At 47.3% G+C, this 12,975-nt stretch overlaps 1 protein-coding gene across 1 annotated transcript in view; it reads right to left on the reverse strand.

The window, feature by feature from the left end:
* Positions 1-12,975, reverse strand: part of LOC111963086 (cell surface glycoprotein 1-like) — a 22,746-nt gene that overhangs the window by 1,490 nt on the left and 8,281 nt on the right. The window contains exons 2-3 of the mRNA XM_070443312.1: positions 10,195-10,485; positions 21-550 (exon numbers count right to left, since the gene is read on the reverse strand). Of these exons, the coding sequence (XP_070299413.1) occupies positions 21-550; positions 10,195-10,485 (821 nt within the window). The remainder of the gene's footprint in view (positions 1-20; positions 551-10,194; positions 10,486-12,975) is intronic.

The following is a 12,975-nucleotide window of genomic DNA, read 5'->3' on the forward strand; positions in this document are numbered from 1 at the left end:
GAGAGAGATGGGGTTGGTGCTGGGAGTGGGGGCTGAGGCTGGGTGGCTTGGGCTGGGGGTTTGGGGCTGGGCTGGGGTGGTTGGAGGCTTGGGGTTGGGGTTGGGGCTGTGGGCTGGGGGTTTGAGGCTGGGGTTGGGGCTGGGGTGAGGCTGGGGCTGGGGTTGTGGGCTGGGGTTGAGGCTTGGGGGTTGAAGGCTGGGGCTGGGGTTGATTGCTGGGCGGGGCTGGGGGTTGAGGCTGGGGTTGGTGTGTGGGGGTTGGGGTTGGGGGTTTGGGTTGGGGGTTGGGTTTGGGGTTTGGGGTTGGGGTTGGGGATGGGGTCTGGGAGTTGGGGTGTGGGGCTGGGGCTGTAGGGGGTTGAGGCTATGGGGTTTGGGGCTGGGGTTGGTGTTGGGGGGTTGGTTGGGGTTGGGGGTTGGGTTGGGGGTCTGGAGTCTGGGGTTGGGGGGCTTGAGACGCCAAGATGGGTCTGGGATGGGGTTGGGGTGTGGGATTTGGGGTTGGGTCTGGAGTTGGGGGTTGGGTTGGGGTTGGGGTTGGGGTTGGGTCCTGGGAGTTGGGGGTTGGGGTTGGGTTGGGGTTGGGTGCACTGGAGTTTGGGGGTTGGGGGTTGGTTTGGGGTTGGGTTGGGGTTGGGGTTGGGGCTGGGCTGGATCAGGCTGGGTCGGCAACTGGCCTACTGTCCTACTTTGTGAAGCTTTTTGAGTACAGCCCCCCCCTCTACAGAGGCAGGAAGAACCAACCGTATTACAGCCATTCCCTGGAACAGAGTGATGAATAAGCATACTGGGACTAACTACAACCAGACATTCCCCAGCTCTAGCCATGAACTGGGCTTCGGCCCAGATGGCACCATATTCCCTATATAGTGCACTACTTTAGACAAGGACACTGGTCAAGATAGTGCATTATATAGGGTGAGATTTGGGACGTAAACCTCTTAGGGATAGTCTGGCTGATCACCATGCACAGTATCCAAGGCCCAAAACAAACCCTGTTGTAAGGCCTTGGCTAAACAACGGTCTTCCTGACTGTATGTGGCTCCGTTGCTCTGTGGTGTTGTGTAACAACGCCTATTCTCCAGTCTCCAGACATTCTTTTAGTTCATTGTGTATTCATACAGCTACATTTCATTTAGGAAGAAACTTTAACCTGTAAAAATTATAAAAACAAAGGATTTCACACTCAATATACTGTTTTCTTTTATGTTGTTCTGGAGTAGCATAATGGAAAACGGAACAGTGGAGGCAGCAGTGTTTCCATCCCATTGTATTGGTGGGAAAGCCCCGCTCACCTACCTCTGTTGGCTTCAATTGAAGGTTGTGGTGCCAGAAGGCCTGGATGATGCTTTGGGCCTGGTGAATAATCTAGGGGAAACACTGCGAGACAGAATAGATACAATAAGGTTAGAAAAGGGATAGATTAGGAAGTTGTAAAATAATGTTATGACATATAACAGTAACAGAGAATTTAAATTAATTAAATTAATTAATTAATTAATTAATTAATTAATTAAAATTAAAATGCCACATACATAACAAGTATGGAGTAATGGGGCTACTGTTTATTATGGGAAAACAATGAGAGGTCTCCACCTGGCATTCATTGTTAAAAATCTTGCCTGAAGCTGACAAGGTATTTTTCACTGAGTGAGTAGTAAATAGATGATGTGAAATAATAACAGCTAGCTAGGTGTGAGACAGCCATTAACAGCTCTGGGCTAGCTAGATGTGAGATACAGCAAAATTAACAACTCTGGGCTAGCTAGGTGAGAGACAGCCATAAAACAGCTCTGGGCTAGCCAGGTGTGAGGGGCACGCCATTAACAGCTCTGGGCTAGCTTAGATGTGAGACAGCAATTAACAACTCTGGGCTAGCTAGGGTGAGAGACAGCCATAAACAGTCTGGGCTAGCCAGGTGTGAGGCAGCATTAACAGCTCTGGGCTAGCTAGGTGAGAGACAGCAACTTTAACAAGCGTAGCTTGGGCGTATTAGCTAGGGTGGGGAAGACAGACCGCATGTAAACAAGTGTGCGTCATGGGCTATGGCTAGGGGTGAGGAGGAGAGCCATTAACAAGCTCTGGGTAGCATGAGGGGGGTTTAGATCGGCAGGTGTAGGCGATTAACAGCGTGGCGTGGTGATGGATGCGACAGGTGTGAGACAGTCATTAACAGCTCTGGGCTAGCTAAGGAGTGTGAGGCAGCGCCATTAACAGCTCTGGGCTAAGCTGAGAGCTGTGAGTAAGACAGCCATTACACAGGCTGCTGTGACTAGCTAGGTGTGAGACAGCCATTAAGCGAGCATCATGGGGCTAGCCAAGGTGTGAGACAGTCATTGTAATGCGAGATTCAGTCTGGGGCTAGCCTAGGTGGTGAGCAGCCATTAACAGCTCTGGCTAGCTAGGTGAGAGAGCAGGCCATTAACAGCTCTGGGCTAGCTTAGTGTGAGACAGCCAGTTGAACGACTCTGGGCTAGCTAGGTGTGAGACAGCATTAACAGCTCTGGGCTAGCTAGGTGTGAAGAAGCATTAAAACAGCTCTGGGCTAGCAGAGGTGTGAGAAGCATTAACGGCTCTGGCTAGCTAGGTGTGAGACAGCATTAAAACAGCTCTGGGCATAGCTTAGGTGTGGACACGCATTAACAGCTCTGGGCTAGCTAGGTGGAGAGCAGCCATTAAAACAGCTCTGGGCTAGCTAGGTGGAGACAAGCCATTAAAACAGCTTGGCTAGCTAGGTGGAGAGAAGCCATTAAAACAGCTCTGGGCCTAGCTAGGTGGAGGACGCCAGTCATAAACAGCTCTGGGCTCAGCTAGGTGGGAGACAGCCATTAAAACAGCTCTGGGCTAGCTAGGTGGGAGACAGCCATTAAAACAGCTCTGGGCTAGCTTTAACAGTTCTGGGCTTTGATTACATCCGAATGCCATTGCACTGCCTCTGGCACTGCCTCCTTCCCTGGAACCCACATGGAGAAACAGGAAGTGGAGTGAGAACTACATGCGTTCCAAATGGCACCCTGTGTGCACTACTTTTGACAAGGGCCTATAGGGGTCTGGTAAAAAGTAGTGCACTATATAGGACATAGGGTATCATTTGGGGGCCTTGTGAGGTCTTGTTGACCTCAGATATAACGTTATATAGTACAGGGTTCTATTTCTACATTGTGTAGGCTACATATAATGGATTTAACAGACATGTAACTACCAAAATAAAATAAACACTTGAATAAATGAGGGCTACAAAGTATACTGAAAGCAGGTGCTTCCACACAGGTGTGGTTCCTGAGTTAATTACACAATTAACATCCCATCATGCTTAGGGGTCATGTATAGAAATGCCCAGTTGCCCATTATCTTGGTTACCATGGCTACATGAAGAGATCTCAGTGACTTTGAAACAGGGGTCTCAAAGTAACATAGCAGGTTTAACAGTGTGTGTGTGTGTGTGTGTGTGTGTGTGTGTGTGCGTGCGTGTGTGTGTGTGCGTGCATGCGTGTGTGTGTGTCAGTCACCAGATCTCAATCCAATTGAACACTTATGGGAGATCAGAAGCCACTCCTGAGACAGTGTTTTCCACCATCATCAACAAAACACCAAATGATGGAATTTGTCATGGAAGAATGGTGTCGCATCCCTCCAATAGAGTTCCAGACACTTGTAGAATCTACGCCAGTGGGCATTGAAGCTGTTCTGTCGGCTCGTGGTAGACTCAATGCCCTATTAAGACACCGTTGGTGTTTCCTTTATTTTGGCAGTTACCTGTGTATCAGAGCAGTTTGTTTTTCCGGTAAAGTGAGAATGGGAATTGGAACTGAACAACACAAAAAAAAAACATATATTCCAATAAGCTCATGGCACAGACAAAGCAATGAACTTGAGACTAAAATGATGGTCTCAAATGAAAATAAAGTCTGTGTTCCAAATTGCACCCTATTAGATGTTATAGCGCACTACCATTGACCAGGGCCCATAGGGCTTTGATCAAAAGTAGTGCACTATAAATCGAGATTAGGGTGCCGTTTGGGACGCATCACATGATGGTAGGTTTGGCTGTGGAAACAGACTTATGTTGTAACTAAACCCTAGGCAGGGGATGTTTGGAGGACTAACAGCGCTGTGGGAGTAATCTCTGGTTCCGCGTGTATTTACACAGAAAACACCAGATGTAGTCTCCCTTCCAAATGGCACCCTATTCTCCTATATAGTGTACTACTTTTGACCAGAGGTCTATGGGCCCTAGTGCACTATATCGGGAATAGGGTATCATTTGGGACACAGACTTATTCTCACATTCCTCTCTACAGGATGGGTTCATCTGAACAGCATTATGGTTAAAACCACTTGCATTGTTGGATGGTGCAAACGGACGCCATGTCCCTCTTCTCATTTGGTGGAATCTGTTGTGTTCCTATGGTGTGTGTGCGTGCGTGTGTGTGCCTGTGTGTGTGTGTGTGTGCATGCGTGTGTGTGTGTTATCTGTGGTGTGTATGGAAATAAAAAAACATTCTGATCATGAGAACTTGGACTCAACCCTCCGTCTTTCCCTTCAGAGGAATCACATTCCATTTCATCCCAGCAGAGACTCTGGACCACAACCTGGTCTGGTCCAACAATGTTGTTGCACAGTGGATTGGAGATGGAGCATTTTATAGCTAGCCTGGATCTAAACGTAGCAATTATGTTTTGGACCCATGGGCTATTGGAGTGTGGCCTTCTCCTGCTGCCGTTCGTGGTATATAGAGCACAGCCTGGTCCCAGAGCTGTCCTGTTCTGGCATGACAATGACAATAGGAGTTGGGTATACCGCACAAACAGATCTGGGACCAGGCTAAACACAGCTCTCTCTGGAGGTCAGATCCCACGCTGCTCCACCTATTACAGTCATTCTCTGGTCTCTAGGCCGCGCCAAAATGACACCCTATTCCCTATGGGCCCTGGTCAAAAGCAGTGTACTATGTAGGGAATATGTTATCTTTTGGGACGCAGCCTGGTTCTCTTACAGCACGGACAGGATGGTGCTGGTTGCTATACAGGAGCAAGGAGGAGGAGTGGGGTTTGGATCATGCTGGGCTGAACCACTCTGCCTGCCTGCCTGCCTGCCTGCCTGCCTGCCTGGCCTGCTGCCTGCCTGCCTGCCTGCCTGCCTGCCTGCCTGCCTGCCTGCCGTGCCTGCCTGCCTGCCTGCCTGCCTGCCTGCCTGCCTGCTGCCTGCCTGCCTGCAGTTAATGCCGTAATTGAGCCACATAAAAACATCTACAGCCCAGTGCTTTCCTATAAAGCAAGCCAGGACCACCTGACTCGAACTGGGATTGCATCACAGATGCCACCTATTCCCTTATAGTGCACTACTTTCGACCATAGTCCTATGGCTCTAGTGCACGACTTTATAGGGAATAGGGTCCATTTGGGAAGCAATATTGAATAAACACTGTTTATCATTCCACAGTGTTGGCATGTACCACAACAGAACCAAAATAACAACAAAAAACAGTTCAGATGAAATGCATCATACTATGCATGCTGGAATTGATCCTTTGGATCTCTCACAGAGAGACACCAAATCCAATTATTTAAATAGCCGGTTGTAAAAAGTCTATGGTCTGTTTAAACTTTTGTTGTTTTTCAAGCTCTTGGTAGGATTGAAAAGTGTGACTTCAATTTGTGGTGAAACTAGTCAACATTGTAAACGAACTGTGTAACATTTCAAACTAACGTAACGGAAGACTTACCGCCGAGTAGTGACCTTTTTCTTTTTCTTAAGGCTTGTTGTCCTCAGCCAATACTCCAGGACGCATTAGATCACTAGTATTGGTTGTCCCTCAGCAAAACTCCAGGACGCATTAGTCACTAGACTGGGCTTGTCCCTCAGCCAAAACTCCAGGACGCATTAGATCACTAGGACTGGCTTGTCCGCTCAGCCAAAACCGAGGCGCTAGATTCACCTTAGATGCGTCCTCAGCAAAACTCCAGACGCATTAGATCACTAGCTGGCTTGTCCTCAGCCAATATCCCAGGACATAGATCACTAGACTGCTTGTCCCTCAGCCAAAACTCCAGGGTGCATTAGATCACTAAGACTGGCTTGTCCCTCAGCAAAACTCAGGACGCATAATCCACTAGACTGCTTGTCCCTGAGCCAAACCTGGGCGCATTAGATCACTAGGATGGTGTCCCTCAGCCAAAAACTCCGGACGCATTAGATCACTAAGGCTGGCTTGTCCTCAGCCAAAACTCCAGGACGCATTACAATCACTAGACTGCTGTCCCTCAGCCAAAACTCGGACGCATAGATCACTAGACTGGCTTGTCCCTCAGCCAATACTCGGGAGCATAGATACTGACTTTGTCCTCAGATCAACCATAGATCACTGACTGGCTTGTCCTCAGCCAAACTCGGGACACATTAGATCACTAGACTGCTTGTCCTCGGCCATCAGCTGGAGTATCATAAACACTTATCTTGGTGTAGATTAGGATTGATGCATTTCTTATGACAGTTGTTTGCTGCTCTGTCCGACTGTTACGTCTGCGTCTTACGTTTTCAGATATTTGCATGATTCTGAGCTAAGTTCTGATGTGCGAGTTCAATTCCTTTCAGGCCAATAATGGATTCATTCAGGATCAAGGTAATTTGTGATTAACAAGACAATGCAGTTTTGCTGGGTTAATCTCTCTCTCTCTCTCCTTCTCTCTCTCTTCTCTCTTCTCTCTCTCTCTCTCTCTCTCTCTCTCTCTCTCTCTCTCTCTCTCTCCTCTCCTTCCTTCCTTCTCTCCCTCCTCTCCTCTCCTTCCTCTTTTCTTCTTGCTCTTCTCTTCTCTTCTCTTCTCTTCTCTTCTCTTCTCTTCTCTTCTCTTCTCTTCTCCTCTCCTCTCCTCTCCTCTCCTCTCCTCTCGCCATTTGACAGCCTTCCTAGTACTCCCAGACTCTGCATGTATCTGTGTGATGAGTTAGATCCTGTCTAACCTGTGTATTGGCTCTGCTTGTCCATACCTGCCCAGGACACTTCCCAAAGACGGAAACAATATGGGCCTGTCCCAATTGACACCCCATTCCCTATATAATGTACATTGAACAAAAATATAAATGCAACATGCTACAATTTAAAATATTTTAATGAGTTACAGTTCATATAAGGGAATCAGTCAATTGAAATAAATGTGTTAGTCCCTAATCTATGGATTTCACCTGACTGGGAATACAGATATGCATCTGTTTGTCACAGATACTGTACAATAATTTAAAAAAAGTTAGGGGCGTGGAAAGCCAGTCAGTATCTGGTGTGACCACCATTTGACTCATGCAGCGCAACACATCTCCTTCGCATAGAGTTGATCAGGCTGTAGATTGTGGCCTGTTGTCCCACTCCTCTTCAATGGCTGTGCGAAGTTGCTAGATATTGGCAGGAATTGGAACACGCTGTCATACACGTCAATCCAGAGCATCCCAAACATGCTCAATGGGTGACATGTCTGGTGAGTATGCAGACCATGAAAGAACTGGGACATTTTCAGCTTCCAGGAAATGTGTATAGATCCTTGCATCATGTATCCGTGCATTATAATGCTGAAACATGAGATGATGGCGGTGGATGAATGGCACAACAAAGGGCCTCAGGATCTCATCACGGTATCTCTGTGTATACAAATTGCCATCAATAAAATGCAATTGTGTTCATTGTCCGTAGCTTATCCCTGCACATACCATAACCCCACCGGCACCATGGGGCACTCTGTTCACAACACTGACATCAGAAAACCGCTCGCCCACACGATGCCATACACATTGTCTGCCATCTGCCCTGGTACAGCTGAAACCGGGATTCATCCATGAAGAGCACACTTCTCCAGCGTGCCAGTGGCCATCGAAGGTGAGCATTTTCCCACTGAAGTCGGGTTACGACGCTGAACTGCAGTCAGGTCAAGACCCTGGTGAGGACGACGAGCACGCAGATGAGCTTCCCTGAGACGGTTTCTGCAGCAATTTTTACCCACAGTTTCATCAGCTGTCCGGGTGACTGGTCTCAGACCATCCCGCAGGTGAAGAAGCCGGATGTGGAGGTCCTGAGTGGGCGTGGTTACACGTGGTCTGCAGTTGTGAGGCTGGTTGGACGTACGGCTTACGGTAGAGAAATTAACATTAAATTCTCTGGCAACATCTCTGGTAGATATTGCTGCAGTCAGCATGCCAACTGCACGCTCCCTCAAAACTTGAGACATCTGTGGCATTGTGTCGTGTGACAAAACTGCACATTTTAGAGTGGCCTTTTATTGTCCCCAGCAATAATGATCATGTGTAATGATCATGATGTTTAATCAGCTTCTTGATATGCCACACCTGTCAGGTGGATGGATTATCTTTGCAAATTTGTTCACAAAATGTTCGAGAAATAAGCTTTTTGTGCGTATGGAAAGTTTCTAGGATCTTTTATTTCAGCTTATGAAACACGGGACCAACACTTTACATGTTGCGTTTATATTTTTGTTCAGTGTATATGATGCACCCTAAGTTGTGCACTAAAGAGCGAAAAGGGTTCCATTTGGGATGAAGCCTATACCTCCTCTAACAGATACAGTTACACTCTTAAAAGTGAAAATGGAGAGGGAAAAAATTATGGTTCCAGGGTATCAGAATGACTCAAGAAAAGAGGTCATAGGTCAGAGTTCATAGGTCTTCTTGTATACATGTCCTGCTGGTGCTGTTCGTAATTTATGTTCTTGTGGAACAAAGCAACGTTAAAGTGTGTCCAATAAACAGTTTTTTTGCTGCCTGATTGGATTACGAGGGAGGGAGTGGGAGTCACGGGATGGCACGTCCGATGCGAGAGGGTGTGTGATCGTGTGCGAGTCTGATGGAGGTTTGTTTACTGGGAGGCATTCTGTCATGGCGCCTGCCCCAAATGGCCCTATTTCCACGGTCTTAGTCAAAAAGTAGTGAACTACGTAGGGGCATAAGGGGTGTATCTGGCAACGACCATGTTCGCTTTCCTGTGCACGGGGAAGCTCTGGTTGATGTACTGTTTGACGACTATGTATTGTGTATCAGCGGTCTCGAGTAGAGGAAAGAAGCGGCACATGGTGCATGGGGTAGAGAGGAGTGGCAAAGCATCTCTTGTGTGAAAGGTGTTTATAAGAGCGTTGGGTGCATGAAATGGTGTCCTGTTGTAGAGTCAGGCGTGTACAGGGGCACCAGAAAACTTTGCGAGATGTGGGAAGGTGGAGAACCTGTTTATATAACTCTCTCCGCTGTTAGACATTATTAAGCTAATGTAATACTCCTTATATGAGGACATACGTGTAAGCGGATATATAACGCGTAGCGAGACGTTTATCGCGTGGTAGCTTCAAATTCAAGCGATTTCTGAAAGCGTGTGTCCATGAATCACTCGTTGTGTTGCTCCTCTTCTCTATTGTTATCGAGACAAGGGTGTTCTGGTACCACGCCAGAAATCCCTGCACCATTAAGGTCAAGTCCAGACTCTTTCTCTTGTAGCTACGTTTTCACAGAATGCCCGCTGCCTATAAGCGGCCAGTAGTTCAAATTGGTTTGTATTCTGTCCAAGAATAATACACGTGTGCTGATCTTGTACGTGTTTTTATTGCGTAGGCATCATCATCTGTCTTCCTAATTCATTATTCGATGACCTGTGAGATTCTTTCTCATCCTGGGCACTAGTAGCGTGGACAAACAATGAGTGCCAGCAATTCGCCTTAGACGAGGACACAACCCGAGGGCTAGTTAGGACCCCAAGAAACCCTCTGAGGCGTGGAGTTCCCTAATCGCCGATCGGGAGATACTCATTGCGGAATGCCATCGAATCGACGCGCTGGCACCTTTGTTCCTACCCAGACCCGTAGCGTTTTGTAGGAAGGACTATACAACGATTTCGGCTTGGGTAAGCTACTGGGAAATGGCGGCTATAGAGGACAACAACGAGGATCTCGTAAGGGACACAACGGGCTGTAACAAGAGGTGTAAACACGACGGCTGTAAGGACAACAACGAGCGTTGTAAGGAAAAAGCTGTAAACACGAGGCTGTAGGACAAACGAGGCCTGTAAGGCAAACGGGCTGTAGGACAAACGAGGTGTAAGCCAAAAAGCCAGGGTGAGCTCCTTGCCACGCTGGCTCCGACACTGCTGGGTCCCCTGCTGGAGGTTCTTGGAATGCCAGAATCCCTGGTCCCTGGTCCAGACATACCTTCTGGAGTTCCCGCTGGAGTTCTTGGAATGCCAGAATCCCTGCACCTGCTCCAGACACTCTGGAGTTCCCTCCTGGGAGTTTTCTGGAATGCCAGAATCCCTGATCCCGTGCTCCAGACACTCTGGGTTCCCTCCTGGGAGTTCTGGAATGCCAGAATCCCTGATCCTGCTTCCAGCAACTGGGTTTCCCTCCTGGGAGTTCTGGAATGCCAGAATCCATGCACCTGTGATGTTCCTCTTCTTTTCAGAGCTGTAATCTCTGAACAGCACGGAGTCTGATGTGTGTCGACTGAAGAATGAATCGGGGGAAAATAGAATATTGTGTTCAAACCCACACTTGGGTTACAGGGTTACCGTTATGTATTCCTAGAAGCCGCCCTCACCACACGCTGCCTGATCACCTACTGTTGAGAACAGAGCTTGATTTTTGGGCTTTTTGCATAAAGCCATCTGCTTGTCGTTTACCTACTCTGCCTGCTGTAAGCATGATGAATTTCATTAGGGTTTGTAGAAGTTAAATGAATTATAAACTGAGTGTACAACACATTAAGGACACCTGCTCTTTCCATGACATAGGTGAATCCAGGTGATATCTGTGATCCCTTATTGATGTCACTTCAATAAGTGTAGATGAAGGGGAGGAGACAGGTTAAAGAAGGATTTTTAAGCCTTGAGACAATTATTGTGTATGCGTGCCATTTAGAGGGTGAATGGGCAAGACAAAAGATTTAACTGCCCTTTGAACGGGGTATGGTAGTAGGTGCCAGGCGCACCGGTTTGTGTCAAGAACTGCAACGCTGCTGGGTTTTTCACACAACAGTTTCCTGTGTGTATCAAAAATGGTCCAACACCCAAAGGACATCCAGCCAAACTTGTCACAACTGTCGGAAGCACTGGAGTCAACATGGGGCAGCAGGTAGCCTAGCGGTTAGCGTGTTGGACTAGTAACCAAAAGGTTGCAAGATCGAATCCCCGAGCTGACAAGGTAAAACTCTGAACATGGCAGTTAACCCACTGTTCCTAGGCCGTCATTGAAAATAAGAAGTTGTTCTTAACTGACTTGCCTCGTTAAATAAAGGTCAAATAAAAATCCATGTGGAATGCATTTGACACCTTATAGAGTCCATGTCCCGACGAATTGATGCTGTTCTGAGGGCAAAAGGGGGTGTGCAACTCACCATTAGGATGGTGTCGTTAATGTTTTGTACACTCAGTGGATATCTGTCTTCATAAAATGAAGCCTTGATTGTGAGCCATGTTACCACAAATAAACCTTTAAATTGCCGTTGGAATTCAGAGTTACGCACCTTTAAAACGCTGGCTTGAGTGCCATGGTTGTCATGGTTTGGTTGATGACAAATGCATGTGTTTCACATGACAGTGGATGAAAGGAGTAGAGCCCACAACATTTCTGCTTCTGTTATGACCAGTAAAGCACACAGGGAACTTTCCCAGAAAGACATAATTCTCACCAGAGAGTGATGACACCATTACTCCACCACCTGAACACTAGAGGGCACTATATGTTGGGGTCATGGGTCATGTGTGCACATAGGTAGCACAGGTGAACAAGATGGGTAAGCACAGGTGAGCAAGATGGGTAAGCACAGGTGAGAGGAGAGCACATACAGATTTTATCGAATCACAGATACAGCTTATAGAATGCATCTCTCTGCACCTTTTCTACAGGAATATGTGTTTTGGAGTTATTTATATTTACATAGGCAATAAATGGGAACTTCACCCCAAAAGAGGAACGTTTGGAAAGCTGATTCTTGTGGATGCGTTACGGACAGCTCTCTCCTGTGCCAGTGGCTTTTCATCTTCCCAGACAGACATAACCCTCACCAGAGAGTGATGACACCGCTATTCCACCCACTGAACACTTGTGTGCGTTCCAAATGGAGTACTTTTTGACCAGGGCCCATTTGCATCGGTTTCACATTTCATTTTATATTCTCTTTGTAGGTTGAACCTTTGAAGGAGCGTGAATGTGATTTATGGTCACTATGACGACTAGAACTCAGGTGACAGTCGGTTCTGTTTGCGGTATGACTGAGACTGGGACCTACACATGGATGGAAATTATTAAGCTATCCCGCTATCCCAAGGCTAGTACTTTTGTGCACAAAATCCTTAAGTTCCATCACTGGGACGTACAGTACCCTCACAGTAAACTCTTAGAGAAAAGGGTTCCAAAAGGGGTCTTCCTCGAACCAAAACGGGTTATTCAAAGGGTTCTCCTATGGAGACAGTCGAACAACCATTTTAGGTTCTAGATACCACCTTTTTTTCCTAAGAGTTTACACTACCCTGTCTGGACAGTACTGACACATCCCTTTCACGTTCACTGCCACTGTCTGTACAGTACTGACACATCCCAGTATCCTCACTTACACTGCCTGTCTGTAACGTACTGACACATCCCAGTATCCTCACGTTACACTGCCCTGTCTGTACAGTACTGACACATCCCATATCCTCACATTACACTGCCCTGTCTGTACAGTACTGACCACCCAGTATCCTACTTCCATACTGCCCTGTCTGTACAGTCATGACACATCCGAGTATCCTCATTACTACCTGCTGTCTGTACAGTACTGAAACATCCCAGTATCCCTCACATTACACTACCCTGTCTGGACAGTACTGACACATCCCATTTCCTCACATTACACTGCCCTGTCTGTCAGTACTGACACATCCCAGTATCCTCACGTTACACATGCCCTGTCCTGTACAGTACTGACACATCCCCAGTATCCTCACGTTACAT

This window comes from Salvelinus sp. IW2-2015, linkage group LG4q.2, assembly GCF_002910315.2.
Source record: "Salvelinus sp. IW2-2015 linkage group LG4q.2, ASM291031v2, whole genome shotgun sequence".
NCBI classification, from domain to species: domain Eukaryota; kingdom Metazoa; phylum Chordata; class Actinopteri; order Salmoniformes; family Salmonidae; genus Salvelinus; species Salvelinus sp. IW2-2015.